This window comes from Parasteatoda tepidariorum, chromosome 6 (genome assembly GCF_043381705.1).
Source record: "Parasteatoda tepidariorum isolate YZ-2023 chromosome 6, CAS_Ptep_4.0, whole genome shotgun sequence".
NCBI lineage: Eukaryota > Metazoa > Arthropoda > Arachnida > Araneae > Theridiidae > Parasteatoda > Parasteatoda tepidariorum.
In genome coordinates, this window is record NC_092209.1 from 77,656,344 (window position 1) to 77,673,663 (window position 17,320).

Consider the following 17,320-nt stretch of genomic DNA (forward strand, 5'->3'; position numbering starts at 1 on the left):
TCTCAATTCTCCCACGAACTTTCTTGTGCTCGGCCACAGATGGCTAACCCATAACCTAGCACAAGGAAGATCGTGACAAAGTAGCGCTTTAATAATGGCACGTGAAGACTTAAAAAATAAATTACTGTCTTGCCTCCATAATTTACTGACCCAGATTCGAATTCCAGCTATTCCTGACCGATTCGAAATTAACTCCAGACGCTCACCGATCACAATGCTGATCTAAAATGTATCCTCAATGGTAGACGGAGCACTAGCTAGAATCACCTTGCCGTTGAGACAACCACGAGATGATTTCGTGGTTTTCCTCTTCACATAACGAAAACGCGGTTTAGTTCCATCATTACAGTTTCACAAAGGCTTGAATGTCCCAAAGCTTGATCCAGGAGTTCCTTTGTCTTCTGGGGTGGGTTTAAAATTACAAGTTCTAGAGATAAACATTGATAGCCGTAAACCCAGAAATGCGTGGGTTGTAAAATATACTTAGAAACTTAGTCGAAATAGGTAACCAAACTACTACTCAAATTATACTGGATTTTGAAAAATTGTACTAACAAAGTTAAAATTATTCGATTTGGCTGACAGTTATTGAAAGAGTCGGTTCAACTGTGAAAAAATATTTTTAATTGTGAACATTTTATCGTGAAAGATCGTAGTGTAAGTGCATATGAATTCGCAACTCGCTTTATATATTACAATTCGCGTTTTATTCTGTATTTTCTTGAATTTTTATTTTCCTTTTATTGCTTGATATATTTTATTTTTCCTTTCGTTCTATTTTAATTTCAAATTTTTGGTGCTCCTCACACTATTGTATTGATATATTTTGCTCTGGCTATGTTTTATTAGAAAGCACTTTTTTGCAGATACATTAGTGTGAGCTGATGACAAGATTGTATCTTTTCCCTATTTCGTTTTCCGGTCTACTTTTTTCTTCATACTTTTTTAAAAATATTTCACTTCAATAATTAATATTTTTCTCTTTTAAAAAATCTTTATATATTTTCCATGTTTTCTCCATATTTTTAACTTTATATATACATATAAAATAAAGCAAACCATCTTCTAAGAAAAAAAATTACCTCCCCCCCCCATCAATTTCTTTCTAGCAACGTCTATGTGTATCGTAGATGTAGAAGTACCGTACATGTTAGTACTTTGAAAGAGACACATGTAAAGGTCTAATCAGTTAATATTTTTTTAGTACTTTGGAAGAGATTAAAGGTAAAAATCTTATCAGTTTATAGTTTTGTGTGAAATTATTTCATGTTCTTTATTTCTAACTCTCTTCGGCTAATCATTTGGATAAAGGTTGACTGATGTTTGTGTTTTCAAGTTGTAAAGAAATTTGTTTATTTAGGTGGAACTTCAAACAGAAGAACCTTATCTGCAACCTATATTTGGCGCAAAATATGCTGTTTACGTTGCTTAAATATTTAATGTTTATCAGCGTTAAAACTAAACATAATGTGCTGTCACACAAACATGTTTTTTTTTGTTGATAATTTGAAGTGCTGTTTTTTATAAATTTGAACTGCTTTGTCTATCTGGAAAATAACATTAAAAAATATGTATTTTAAGTGATAAAGCAAAAAGAAATGTCTCAATACTATAATTCAAATCTTAGTTTAAAAAAAACCTTTATTTGCTTTTAATTATAAAGTTTTTATAAATAAAATTTAATTAAGAATACTTATAATTAAAAATATTTGAGGGAAATATTTATTCCTCTGATATGAGTCGGGTGAGCAATGTTTTGCCCTTATGCACAGACACACATAAATATGTTATATTTATAACATAATAAGTTATAAATATAACATAAGCAACGTATAAGCAAATATATAAATATGTTATATTTATGTGTGACTCTATTTTATATATCTTATTTGTATCTCAGATAAGTTGGAGCGTTAATTAGAATTAATATAAAAACACAGAAACACTCAATTTTATTCTTTTTTAGATTTTAACTTTTATCAAAAGCTGAGGAGATAGAGGCTTTTCAATTTCATCAAATCTGAGATTTCCAAAAATAAATAAAATAAAACAAAATTAACTTTTGTTTTTATTAAAATACAGATTGTTACGATTTAATTAGTATTTCGATTAAAAAAGTTCTTGTACTCGAGGAAAATCGGTATTATAATCCATTAGACTCTATTTTAGGGAGAGCAGGATTAAAAACATCAGAAACCAGTTTGATTGCTGTTAGAAACTTGATATGAAGAATAACTGTTTATCTCACATCATGTTCTTAAATATAATAAAATAAAATAATTTTCGTTTTATTAAAATACAGATTTTTACGATTTAATTAATATTTCAATTAAAAAATTCTTTCATTGTACGCGAGGAAAATCGGTATTATGATCTATCAGATTCTATTTTGAGGAGAGCAGGTTTAAAAACATCAAAAACCAGTTTGATTGCAGTTAGAAACTTGATACGAAGAATAACTGTTTATATCACCTCATATTCTTAAATATAACAAAATTAACTTTCGTTTTCTTAAAATATAGATTTTTACGATTTAATTAATATTTCGATTAAAAAAGCGTTAAAAAAGTTATTTTATTGTGCTCGAGGAAAATCGTTATTATAATCTCTTAGACTCTATTTTAAGGAGAGCAAGGTTAAAATCATCAAAAACCAGTTTCATAGCTGTTGGAAACTTGATATTAAGAATAACTGTCTATCTCACCTTTTTCTTAATAGAATTGATAGATTTTGATATTTTAATCTTTTTTTTTCTCCCTTCAATGTTAATTTTCACCCCTTAATTTGTAAATTTTTCAGATATTTTAGACAAAGACTAAAATATTTATTAGCAGCAATGGATTATGAAATGCCTCCTAAATTTTTAAAAGTATCGAAAAAAGTGTGCTTAGTCAGAGTCTTAAATTAACATTTAAGCGAGCAACAAACACTATTGAGGAAAGAGGGATTAAAATATGAAAACCGGTTTGTTAATCTGATGAAATTTGATGGTGTTGAAGAGTAGGATATCGCCTTCACCTCTTTTGAATTTTTTCAGACAATCAAACATATTTCAATTTTTAAGCTTCAAACTCCTCAATATTTAGCCATGTTTTAATATCATTTTTCTCTCTGCCTCACCTCTTACGAGCACTTTTTTTCTTTATCTTATTCCAGACAACGATTCTAAATATAGTAATGCCGAAACGAAACATCATCTGAATATTTTACATTACTTTTTACAATCTATAAGTTACGAGTTTACTCTTGTCAAGGATTCAAATAAACATATTAGAGCCGCAATGGCTCAGGGGATAGAGCGTTCGCCTTCCAATGAGGTGAACCAGGGTTCGATCCCGGGGATTGCTGGTCGATATGAATTCCGCATCTGCTTGCACCGACCACAGTGCAAACGTGAAATATCCTCAAAGGTAGACGAATCATGGGTTAGAGTTCTCTTGCCGTCAGGCTAACCGTGGGAGGTTCTCGAGGTCTTCCTCTCCATGTAACGCAAATGCTGGTTAGTTCCATCGAAAAGTCCTCCACGAAAGCAAATTTCTCCCAATACTTGATCCGAGAGTTCCCTTGTCTTCTGGATTGGGTTCAAAATTACAAAGCTACGGAGTCCGTTGGTCAACGACGGTTATTAAATATATTATCGTCAGTCATTAAGAAACACTCAGTATATATAGTAGTTTTTTTTATTTTTTAGCGTTCGACAAATAAATGAATAACTTTCTCTATATAATGTATAGTTTTGTCTTAAGGATTTTAAAAGAAATGTATTAAGAGTGGTCATTAAGAAATGTCCTGCATGTATACTATAAAGTTAAAAGAAAAATCAGTTGAAAACACTTCTTATTTGTTCTCTTTATTTATTTTAGAATCCTGCAAATATTATTAAAAACAATCATAATCTACTAAGTTGATTTTTATTTATGTATTCAATAGAATTTAATTCTCCAGAAAAGGTACGCTCATTAATACAAGGTTATCGAATGTTGCCCATGTGCAGAGTTCATTTCATAAAAAAAACTTTCAATAAAAGTACACAAAATATTTTTAAATTTTTTTATTTTTACTTTTTATTTTGAAAAAGAAAAAGTACAGTGTTCCCTCATTGCAAACATCAATGTTATAATCACTCGAATATTTCAAAATTTGGTATGGAATGTTTGGATGATATTGACTTCAGTATTTGATAATTCTTTACTCAAAAGTTATGCGCATTTACAACTAAACGCTCATAAACAAAATGTACGCTTTCCTTACACAAAAAGGCACTTATATTACAAGTAACAAATGTAACGCCCATTCAAAAAAGGTTTGACATCTCTTATTACACATTTAACAACATTATTTTTTAAATAACATTGCACACTTAACATATTTGCACATTACTAGTTCATCTTAATTTACATCATTAAGCAAACAAATCCGTATCTTAATAAATTCAATCTATTTAACACACTGCCAACTAACACACAAACATTACTTTATACTTAAATGTACACATCCTATAAGCTGTATTATATAACATTTAATCATCACACAATAAATACTCTCACACAAAAACACAAGTTCTATGAAGTAAAATTTCTTAAAATATCCTTTTTTTTGTATAATATCACAATATTTGAACAGTGGGTGTGATTGTGGATATATATGGTTGAGAATGCAGCTTAGTGTAGTAATTTCCTTAAAAGTTAATGCAATATACACAGAAGAATTCCGAACAATATCTACAATATTTCGAACAAATGTTTAAGTATACATTTCAATGAACAAGCTTCACAGACTGGCCATATGGATTTTTTTTTCAGACACAAAACATGATAAACAAAAAGTAGCAAATTATACAATAGCTTTATATTTTGATAGTCTCAAAGGTTAACATCATTTATAATGAAGCATCATTAGGCTTCTACTGATGATTTATAGCGACATCTACAGATAGGTGACATGAGACACATACGAACCGTGCAGAATGTCATAAATTATCACCAAGTGACTTGGTCGACTGATAATTCATTAGCTAATCTAAAATCAGGTGACATGTGCAGTCAGCAGAAAATAATTCATAGTGACATCTACAGATAGGTGACATGAGACACATATGAACTGTGCAGAATGTCATCAATTATCACCAAGTGACTTGGTAGACTGATAATTCATCAACTAATCTAAAATCAGGTGACTTATGCAGTTGGCAGAAAATGTAGAGACAAATAGCAAGTTTGGTTACTTTTATTAGATTATATAGATTAACATTATTATATGTATAGATTAACGTTAGATGTTGTTAACGTTAACAAGACTAACATTAGCCAAGTCGTAACCAAAACCTCTTGAGAGCAACTAACTGACAGTTTAACTTGTGCATATCAATAATAATGTTCACACATTTTACAGCAAAAAGTAGCGAAAAACGGAAAGTTCGATCACTCAATGATGAAAGATGTCTCGATTGCGATAAACTGGCTAGTTTATGGTCAGCATGTTAGATCATTAACCCCTTGACGTACGAAGACGTCATTTGTTTCGTACGTCAAAACAATAATTGACGTGTCTCAGAAGTCTTCAACACAGAGAGGTAACTTGCTCCGGACAGCAAATAAATATTTGAAAGTGGTAGTTCATCAATTGTAATTCTTGGTTTAATAAATTCAATTTAGTAGATTTTTATCCACCACTATTTCGAAATAATTTGTAGGCTTATATAATTCACCACTTCATAGTAGTTATGCCATGCTATACCTTTTAAAAAGCAAGCAAAAATAGACAAATATTTGCAAAATTTAGTTTGTAGTCATTTACCGTTTCTTTAAAAATTATTTTGGCGTGTCCGGAGCAGTTGACATTCCGTTGCGAGTTGGTGTTCACAGTGCAATCAAAGATCATTTCTATATCCAGAAATTTACAATTCCGCACAGTTTAGAGTTCCAATGATATGTCAAGGAGTTAATTAGACATGCTAATTTAGAACATATATGTGTACAAACACATACCTGTCTATAATGTTAATAACCAATGTGGTAATCAACAAAAAAATTAAATTTCTGGGACAAATCCTCACGATTTCAGTTTCTACTAAAATGATTGCCAGTTCTGAGGTATACATCACGAAATGCCAGTATTATTTAACCATCACAACAACGATATTTTGAGGAAGTATTTCCAGAAAATTTATCATGAAATCAAATCTAATGATCACTAAATTTTCAGAACAAAGAGAGCCGTTTAAGACAAACAAGGCCATTTTACTGTGAAGCAAAAAAAAAATACTATTTTGCATTATGAATTATGTGTCTCATAGTAAAAAGAAATTTGTTTACCTTTGTGACAGCATTAAATAACAAAACCTAACAAAATGAAAATACTTTACATTTTTCACAAATCCATGCATGCTATTTACAGACCAGTTTTAAACATTGCAAATTAACTTAAAACAGCAGACAAAATATTGGTTCCAGCCACACTTAATGAAATAAAATATTAAATTATTTACAAAATTAGTTTACTTACACAACATTAAAATAATATTTAACAAACTTATAATACTCTAAAAATATAACTTTATGAAATGTAAGAGAGAAAAAAAATGAAACAAGTTTTTGATATACTAAATGCAATTAAAACACTTTATAATTAAATTATATAATGAAATATAAACACTAATGAGAAAACAAAGGTTTATACTACTCGCAAATTTATGAAACATTTGATGATGTTATTTACAATTTATTAATAGCACATGGAAAACATATATATATTCCTCGATACACACACTTAAACACTAAACTAATTCTAAAATTGAACTATTTTAAAAGCATATAAGAATTAAACTTCAAAGAAATTTCAATATAATTTAAAATATTCTAAACATGAAATTGTTTTTTAATGGGAACTAATGTTACTCATTCATAATTAAGATCCATACACAGCAAAAGTAAAATTAGAACTTAAAAAACTTAGTAAGTAAAGCTTCTAAGTGAAATTTTTGAAAAATCTTATTTCAGTTTTTTTAACTATAGAACGTTAATTTAATTTTTCCAAGTCAGCTAAAATTTACAAATACCAGTGGATAAAAAATACTAAGAGACAATCTTTAAATGCTGCTAGGAGTGGAAGAAGGTTCCAAGTACATTTGGCAACAAACCATTATCTCGTAATTATCAAAAACCTGTCTTGATGGCAAATTAAAAAGCTTAGAATGTTAACAGTTTAAATAAATGTCAGGGATTTCACAAATTGAAAGTTTGCAAACAAAATATAAAGACTACAAATAATCTATATTTCCTATTACACATAAACTTTAAACACTTTGTAGACTAGCAATTTTTCACAAACACTATAACACGCCAAAGGCTATTATTTTATAATTAAATACAGAAGTAAAACATTCTTAATATTGATTTCATGCTCAAACGTTGTTGGTGACAAGCTAACAAACAACGCTTGGGCATGAAAAATCACCAGTCCACCATGCGTTGAGATAATTTACACAAAATATCACTTAGAAACAATTCATTACATACTTCTGTAATGTTTTTAAATGAGAGCAAAATAGAAATTATGGCTATCTTTGGTTTTGAATCATCATTTACACAGCTGTTCAAACCTAACAAACCATTTTAAATATGCTTTAAATAAAAGTAAAATAACAATTTTAGAAACCTTAGGCTGATTGAAAACAATACATACTAATTCACTTTCTACTATTTGTGTATGGATCATAGTTATATTAGTCTTTACTATTCAAACAAAATAAATGAATTAAAAATTATCTAATGGCTAACACACAACTTTTCTGAAAAGTTTGTTTAAATTCTAAGACAATTATGCTCCAATAACTTAAAATGTTTGGAAAGCAATAAAATATTACAAATTGATGTTCATTACATTTCATTTATTGCTAAGGATGGATGCTAAGAAAATTCTTTGTGTAAGACTTTTCATAAATGTCAGTCTAGAATTTGGCAAATAAATGTATAACTTTATTATTTACATGAAGATGATAGTTTATTCATACTCTTTTATGGATAGTGTTAACACTTACGCTGTGTGTTTATTTACAAAAAATTTGAGACAAAAAAGCTAAAAAAAAGATTTATAATTAAAATCACAATTCAAAAAAAAAACATTTTTTTTTCAGCTAGGTAAATTTTATATGCGAATTACAATTATGTTATTTCATGTTAGTCACAGATTCCAACCAATCTTTTAATAATTTTTGGTACAAGAAAATGTGAATTGTGCTTTGCAATATATAATTACAATTATTTACAATCAAAGTAAGAACTGAATATGGCCAAAGTGAACTAAAATCTTAAATGGCACATTATTCATTAAATCAATACTTTTGTTCAAATCTTTGGCTCAAAAATAACTATTTTACAACATAAATCAAGCAAATTGTTACGCTTACTGTAGATTTTGCACAACAGATATTAAAACCTGAACTTAGATTGTACAATTTCATTCATCAGACCAATAACATCGGTAGAATCTGCATTAAAAAAAAAACATGTATCAGATTTTTTTATTATTAAAAATAGTGTCCAGGGTGCATAGTCAGATTTTTAAACAAAAAATAAGCACCTTTCAAGTACTTTTTAAGCACTCAAAAAATATTTTTAATTACTTTCCAAAAAAAATCATAATTAGGATCTGTACAGTAATGAAAATTATTTTTTCCTATCTTTTAAAGTTCTTAATTTATAAGCATAAAATCAATAAAATTTCGAAAAATTTTCAGAGACTTTACATAATCATGATAAAATAACTAGTTCCTGATAAATATTACAGAGAAAATTGTGACAATCATGCATTTTTTGTAATTAAGCACTTTTTACAAACCCCGAATTAAAAAAAGCACCTTTAAGAGCTTTTAAAAAATGCAAATCAAAAATAAGCACCTTTAAGCACTTTTTAAAAATGTGTTACATTTGATTTTGCAACGAAAAAAAAGGTTTTTCTTATTGAAATAAATATAAATTAAATTTTTAAAATGTCTTTAAATGAATTATATTTCTTCTTTTTTTTTAAACTCTTAAACTAAACAATATCTGGAAATTAAATCTGGTATTTAGAAATTTTTAAAATGCAGACTTAAATTCTTAAAATGCAAAATTACAATTTTGTAATAATAATTGATAAAAAAAAAACTCAAAATTTTGTAAATGAATATTGACAAACAGGTTTTAAAGTACAAGTGAAAAGGTTGTCATACCACAAACTAACACTAATTTATAGACAATATTTTACAACTTCCTTCACCTAAAATTGATAGGTTAAAAAACTACAAATTGTACATTTGTATTTTCCTTAAAAATGTGAAGTCATTAGTTATAAATAATGAAAGAAAAACGTGTTAAGTGGCGACTATGTGCAGACTTGCTAAATATATAATACCTATGTTCATTTTAGAATAGATTACATATAATATATGTATAAATACCCTATCACAAATTTACATACCAATCATATTTATATTTATACCAGCTTAACAGTCTAATTTTGATAATATTTAAAACTCCATCTACTTTTTCTCTAAAATGGAATTTGAATTAAATTTTTACTGTTCAAAACATGTTAGAATGGTTTTTTGATAATAACAAGGAGCAAAATAAAGATTTCAATAAATTTACAGATTTAAAGATCCAAGTTTATGGTAGACTTTTACAAAAAAAAAAGGGACGTACTATATCTACAAACGGTAAATAATTATTAGATAATGTTAATAAATTAAATTATATTTAAACTATCATTAGAATATAAACACACAGAGAAATACAATTTAAATAACACATTAAAATAAATGAGCAAAACAAGAAAAAAAAATCAGACATAGATCTTTAAAATAGCCACACACAGTCTTAAATGTTTAATTAAACTAGTTTAAAATGAAAGTTGATAACATATTTGTACAGGGTGTTCCGTACTGATTGCCATTAACATACAGTTTCACAATCAGTGTCAAAAATGTAGCAAAAAATAGTTAAGTAATGAAATACTATTAAAATCTAACGAATTGCTAATGTGGAAGGTGGAATGAACTATAAAGTTAGTTTGATGTTTTCCACCTGGCCTAGTCTCATTAATGATTTTCAGTAGCTCGTGATAGTTTGTCCACACATTTCTAACATGGATTATAAAAATATATATTAATGGCAGACTGCAGATGCAGAGGACTATAGATAAAAGATACAAGCACATAGCAATTAAAAGACACTAAACTTAAAAATCACAGCTATAAAGAAAAAAATGCACGCACAAGAAGTTTTAAAAATCTATATACACTACACATATACAATAAATTATAGGAGTTGAATCACTTATATATGATCGAAACTAAACTAAGCGAATTCAACTCAAAAGTAAAATAATTTTTACACTTACACACAGTAAAGCAAGAAATGGGTGTTAAGCTATTAATAAATACATCAAAAAGTATGCTTGCTGCCTTTTTCTGCAAAAGGCTTAGCCAAACTCTTCTTTTTTTGATTGTGGTGTTTCCTTGACTGGTAGCGGTGGACTCTATTTTGCCGATTGATATACGAAGGACAAAGTTTGTACTGCTCACCCTCCCACTTAGTATAATGAGTGGGCTTAGTGTTTTCTGTTTGAACAATTAAACCTAAAAATAACAAAAACATCATCAGATCAACTAAAAATGATTAGTTAAAAATGATAGGCAAGGGAAATATTACAAATGTTTACTTTTTAAATTAAAAAATTTGTGAACATAGCAAGATACAGGGTATCTGCTACATTTTAGATTTTCAAATTCATGACTTTTCATGACTAATTCCAAGAACTTTTCAGGACTTTACGAAGTTACTATTTTCTCCGACAGAAACACAATAGTAAATTTAAAAAAGCATCATAATAACATTAATTGAAATTATAGGTGTAACCAAAACTGTTATACTCTGCATCTTCATATTTACAGATTTTTAATTTAAAAAACAGCGTAAATAAAGATTTGAAGCAATAAAATAACTGAAAAAATACAAAAAAAACTTTTTTTCTTTTATTCCGCAGAATTACATTCTAAAGATACTTTTCTTGTTCGAGGGAAAGAAAATAAATACTTCTGATTTTTCTGTTCTCATTTCGGAATAAAACAAATTCGCCAATCACTGGCTTGCTTCTGCTAGAATTTTAAATTGATAAAATAAAAAAATAAATAATAAAAATTCTGAAATCACAGAAGTTTAAAAGATAATTTGCTCTAGAAATGACGTTTTTTTCTCTCCATTTTTTGAAAGAACACAATTTTTAAAGAATATGATAAAAACATTTTATATTTGTTACAAATTCAGATATTCGGAACACCAAGAAATTGGGGGAGGAGTAAATTCCAGTTTAATAATTAGATTTTTCGGCGATCTAAATTCACCACTTTCCATAACTTTTCTTTAAAAAATAGTTAAAATCATGACATTTCATGACAAATTCTGTTCAATACCGAAATTCATGACTTTCCATGAGTTTTCATGACTTTTCAGGTGCGCGGATACCCTGAAGATAAAATCTAAATATTTTTGAATAAAGTTATAAAAAAATAAATAAAATAAATTTTTTTAGATTCTATGACCAAATCTTGAAAAAAAAATAGGGGGCTTTGCTAATAACCTGAACAAAAAAAAAAAGAAAAAAGGAATGGTTCTTTTTTTTTTATATATACAAAATTATGAGAGACAGTGATTTAGCCAGACTTAGGAAAGTACAGGTATCAGACACTGGTAAACTTCTGGGTCCATTTTTACATAAAGTGGGTCTCAATTTAAAATTATTAATTCCTTTTCTCAAAGATTTATATTTTCATATTATGGATAAGAAAAAGGCAAAACTAGCACATGTTAAGTTTGCTGTTGTAGGATAAATTAAACCAAGACTAGAAAAAAATAAAAAGGCAATTAGCGATTGATTTAGCAGTAATTTGAAGGAAAAATAATTAAAACCAAAATTTTTATATCAGTTGACACTTTCTGAAGCTAATATGAGATGCAACGAACTTTTTCAAATGCACGTATGTGCATTATATGTATATTTTCATATAAATATAATGCTGATTTGATCAGTTAAAATAATATTTCGGTAAGGAAGGATAAAAACCACTATCATTGAGAATAGAATATGATATATAGGAAAATATAAAAATGAGTAAATAACATTCTGTTGTTTTAAGATTATTTCAGATTAACAATCAATGCTATTTAGAAAAAAATTATATTTTCATAAACAATATAAAAGAACTATGAAAGCTTTTATTGCTAACAAGCACAAATCACTAAAATATATATTTAAAAAAAAACCTCTGTGACATTTTGCAGATAAAATTTTCCATGTCACTCATCTATTAAGATGCACATTTATAACTTTCTATTTATTAATCGACAAAAGAAACATATTTAAAGCACGAAAAAGAGTCTCAGTCTGCATTGGCACCAGATGCCTTTGACTGCATTGCTGAGTTTTAAACATTAGCATTTTAACCCCAAATTGGAGGAATTATTCATTGAAAGTGAATAATTCCTCCAATTTGAATAATTCCTCAAATTAAATTTTGATATAATTACCCTTATATAGATAGTTCAGGTAAAGAATGTTCTTATTACTTGCTTCTTCGATATACAATAAGATAGAATTGTATGAATACTTTTCACTCCAAAGGAATTTTTTTTCACTATTTCAACAAATTTAAAAACTTTTTTTTAATATTTAATTTACAAGATAACAAGTATGCCAAATTTATAACAAATGTTTTGACACTAATAATTAGTTTCTTTTAATATATATATTTTTATGCAATGTAAATGAATTATGACTAATGTTAATGAAAAATTGTTTTAAATGACCTAGAACTCCTATTAATATTGTCTCAATAACAGTTACTTGCAAAGAATTGTATATAATGCCTAAAACTTAAAATGAACTTATTATAACCTCACAATCCTAATTATTCTACATGAAATTTTAAAATATAAGAAAAAGATTGAAAAAAAAAGTAAACTCTTTTTTCTATCAACAGGGATAAAAAAAAAAATTTAAAAAAACAGAATTTCTAATACAAACTTCAACAACTACATAAACATATTAAAATAAGATAGTGAGAATGAAAAATTCATTCCTACAAAACTACAAAAAATTACTTGATAATAAATAAAGAAGAATATAAATATAAGTATACTTTTGAGATCAATCTTGCGAGGTTTTTGTACATCATTCGAAGTAGGAGAGTTAGCAGAAACTTTTTCAACCTCCCAACCAGGAAGCTCAGTTGTGCGTTCAAAAGGTTTGTTGCCAGGATTTGAGTTGCCGACACCACTTGCCTTTAAATTCTCTTGGGAGCTCTTTTCGGTCTTTTTGTCTTTCAGGTAACCAGGAAATCGACCGTAGACGCTCATGCTGGGGTGTTCGATCAACAAGTTCTCCAACGGTGAAACCTCCAGCTGGTTGGGACAATTCACCAAGAAACATGGTGGGGGAGCAACAAACCAACCTTCTTCGATTTTTGTTGGGCTAAGTTGAGGAGAGCTTTGGGGAGTGTTTGTGTTACTTATGTCCAAAAGAGGCAAAGGACTTAGGTGAGATTCAGGTTTCAAATTTTTTACAGGAACAGAGGCATCTTCTCGTATTTCATTTCCTTAAGAAAATGCAAAGAAATTTTTTTTTAAAAAATTGTTTCTTTAAAACATCATTTAGAAATGAGAAATAAAAATTTGTTTTCAGAAAACAGACAACTGGAGGTACTACATGATTTCCCCGGCAACCGCTGTTATAACAACGCCAAGCTAGAATTATTCACACTTAAGTCGTGGGTTCCATATCTCTGAGATTGCTTTTAATATTAAATCAAAAGGCTTGTTCAAGGTGCGTAGCCAGATATTTAAAAAAAAAAAAAAAAAGCACCTTTTAAGCATTTAAAAAATATTTTTAATTACTTTCCAAAAAAAAATCATAATTAGGATCTGTACAGTAATAAAAATTATTTTTTCCTATCATTTAAAGTTCTTAATTTATAAACATAAAAATCAATAAAATTTAGAAATATTTTCAGAGACTTTACATAATCATGATAAAATAACTAGTTCCTGATAAATATTACAGAGAAAATTGTGACAATCACGCATTTTTTGTAATTTAGAACAACAATGATTGGACAAAGAAAAGCTCTCTTTTTAAAAGATAGAAAATTAAGCACTTTTTACAAACCTTGAATAAAAAAAAGCACCTTTAAGGGCATTTAAAAAACATAACTCAAAAATAAGCACTTTAAGTACTTTTTGAAAACACTACATCTATTGTCTTTCCAATAGGATTTTCGCTACATGAACTCTGCAAGATAATATTGTAGAAGATAATGAGCCGTTCCTCTTTGCCTTTAGTTCATAACATAAAAAGTGCTTTTTTTTTTCTTGACAACTTTTCACATTGAACCTCCACAAACCTACAATTATATAGAGTCTCGTTTCACATCCATTTAGGTGTACTTGATAGTATAGTTTTACCATGGAAAAACAAAACAGCATCTTTCTCACTCCTCGATAAATTAAAAATGGTCAAAAAAAATTTTTTCAATGTTATAAATGGAAAAAAAAAAAGTTACTTCATCACATGTTTTAAATGCAAAGCCTTAATGGAACTGAAAGTGAAAGTGTGTATGGCTACTCTTAGTTTAGCTACCTTTGGCTGTTTTTTCTTACATGATTTGGCAGGTTATCGCGATTACAATGGAAATTAATTAGTACCCAACTTCAACTATAAATAAAAATAAAGAAAGAATGAAATAATGATAATAAATAAATAGTCGAAGCTAAAAATCTATTTTGAAAAAACAACTTGATCTAATAATAATGGAAATAAATTGATAAGAATTAATTGATAATTGAATTAGAAATAAATTGATAATTGATAGATAACAAGCAATTAAGTGAACAGAAAAAGCATTTTTAAACATGACAGTGTAAAATTAAAGAAAAAAAAGGGAAAGATAGGCTTTGTAACTTTGGTAACAATTATTTTATTAATAAAAAGAACAAAAATCAATAATTTTTCAATAACTTAAAAACAATCAGTGAGTGGCAATATTTTCTAAGTGCCAAAATATCACTAATATAGCAAAAAATTAAAAATGGTAATAAATTTAAAAAAAAGAAATAATGGATAAAAAATCTTTTTGTAATCTACTTTGAAAATTAAAAACCATTAAAAAAACTTATTCAATAATTTTTAGCTAATTAAATTAAAGCTTTATACACCTAATACTTATAATTAAATTTGCAATAAATGAAAAAAAAAAAAATAAACAGCAGAAGCTACTACATAAAGACAATTTGTTATCTGTAATAACAGGTAATGCCATTTCATTTAAATAATTTGGTTATTTACTATTTATTATTAGTCATATACAAGCATTAGAAGAACATTAAAAGACTATAAAATATCAAATTTAAACCTTTTCCATATCATGATCAGTGGCAGAATAATAGCCATGTCTTAGCAACTTCCGAACAGCGGCCTGTGAGAAACTAAAAAAAAAGAAAATCACAGAAAGGGACAAATTTGAAAGGTCGTAGTTACCGATGGGCAAACATCTACAAGTTTTTTTGCTTCTTTTTTTAAAAAAAAAAATTGGCACCTTTGAGATTGTAGTTGGCGTGACAGATCATGATATGGAAATATACCCCTTAAAACCTAAGATATAGTATTTTGTTTTTTTCTTATTTGCTAAAGGAATAATAAAGGGATATCACTAACAAGTTTATGAAATTGAACTATATTCTGATGCTTACCATCAATATCCACTAATACCCAGCCTTCTATGTCATCAGGTTCACTTATTTTTACAGCATCAGTTGCCTCAGCATTTTCTTGGACAAAAAATGATTTGAAACTGCCCCACATGTTTACGTAAATCTAAAATATATTTTATTACATATTTTATTATTATACATATTACTATATATAATTACATCTTATATACATTATTGAATACTATACCTTATAAAAATTATACATACATATAAAGTACACAAAATCAATCCTATACTAAATAATAACTGATCTGTAAAAATTAGCTAGGTACAGAAGACATAGAATACAAAGGCATCAACTAATACAAAGGCTACCTTATTAGCATCTTAATTTATTAGTGTCATTAATGTAGGTGTAAAATTTATCACAAAAAGTAATGTAACAATTAAAAAGGAAACATATTTAGGCATCTGACAAAATATTTAAGGAGTGAATGTTTCTAGCTCTAATTATAAAAAACTAATAAAATGCAAAACTAATGATGTCAACAAAATATGTGGAGCATCCTCAACATTTTTTTTAACTTTATTTCTAAAAACACATAAAAACTAAATAACATAAAAGTAATAAAATTAAATTTAAAAAAAAGTTGAATTTCCATGCGCTTGGGTAATCGAAAATAAACTATGAATGAAAAATAAATTTTTCCGATTGGTTTCAATGTTTGCGCAATAGGAAAACGAGATAGTTAATACTTCATCTCCTTATACAAAATACATACAAATAGAAAATTCAATTAAAAAATATAGTCTAGCATCAAACTATTTTCAACAATATCAATTATTAAAAATAAATAAATAAAAACATATATTGAAATGAAACTTTATCTTACTTGCAACAAAAATACCTTAGAACACTGAGTGTAAAATAATATTAATATTTCTTGAACTTAAGAGAGATTGCAGCAGAACAAATAGTAAATGATTACATAATCATAATATTAATGCTAAGCAAAAGAATTCAGGAACTAAATTAACTATAAATTCTTTAAAACGTCAAAATGTACAGCTGTTGACAAGTATTAACACGAACATAATGACAGGAGAATGAAGGAATACTTTCGAATTTTTAAATGAAAGCAAAACAATTGCAAAAGAGGCTTGAATTACTAACCAAATCACAATAAAAATTAAAACGCAAATAACGTAATTGATTAACAACACTTGTTTACAATTTCATAGAAACTTACTTCTTTATAGAGCTCCTTTTGTGCGTCAGATTTTTTGACAAGTGACGTCAGGCTCAGGTATGTGTTTATTTGTTGATAATCGTTTTAAAAGATTATCGATTAAAGATAATCGATGATAAATGTTTGTGTACGGGGGCATTTCCATATTGCGGTGGAATGCTGATCCGGTTCGCGCATGCGTGTGTAATAGATGCAATGTGTATGTGCATCAAGTTATTTGTTTTACAAACAATAAATAACTTATAAATTAATTGGAAAAAAAGGAAATTGTGCTTTTGTTTTTATAATTGTTGATCATTTTATTAATCTCTATTTTAAATTATTTGT

At 27.7% G+C, this 17,320-nt stretch overlaps 1 protein-coding gene across 3 annotated transcripts; it reads right to left on the reverse strand.

Annotated features, from left to right (window-relative positions):
* Window positions 1-9,009: 9,009 nt before the first annotated feature.
* On the reverse strand, window positions 9,010-17,272 carry TP53IN (Tumor protein p53 inducible nuclear protein). 3 transcript variants are annotated; one of them, XM_043051070.2, is made up of 4 exons: window positions 16,994-17,272; window positions 15,783-15,906; window positions 13,178-13,633; window positions 9,010-10,618 (listed from the first exon to the last, which is right to left on the reverse strand). In XM_043051070.2, exons 2-4 carry the CDS (start codon window positions 15,892-15,894, stop codon window positions 10,425-10,427), a joined length of 762 nt encoding a protein of 253 aa, XP_042907004.1. In that variant the 5' UTR covers window positions 15,895-15,906; window positions 16,994-17,272; the 3' UTR covers window positions 9,010-10,424. The 3 variants fall into 3 exon arrangements, with proteins under 3 accessions (XP_042907004.1, XP_042907006.1, XP_042907005.1); XM_043051072.2 differs by having other exon boundaries at window positions 16,918-17,022; XM_043051071.2 differs by having other exon boundaries at window positions 16,637-17,017.
* Window positions 17,273-17,320: the final 48 nt, after the last annotated feature.

Excerpts from the sequence above, each read along its gene's own strand:
- TP53IN (XM_043051070.2), bottom strand. The coding sequence starts at position 15,894 with ATGTGGGGCAGTTTCAAATCATTTTTTGTCCAAGAAAATGCTGAGGCA. Across the intron at positions 13,634-15,782 it reads GGTATTAGTGGATATTGATG|GAAATGAAATACGAGAAGAT; the intron begins GTAAGCATCAGA and ends CATTTTCTTAAG. Across the intron at positions 10,619-13,177 it reads TCGCAAGATTGATCTCAAAA|GTTTAATTGTTCAAACAGAA; the intron begins GTATACTTATAT and ends TGTTATTTTTAG.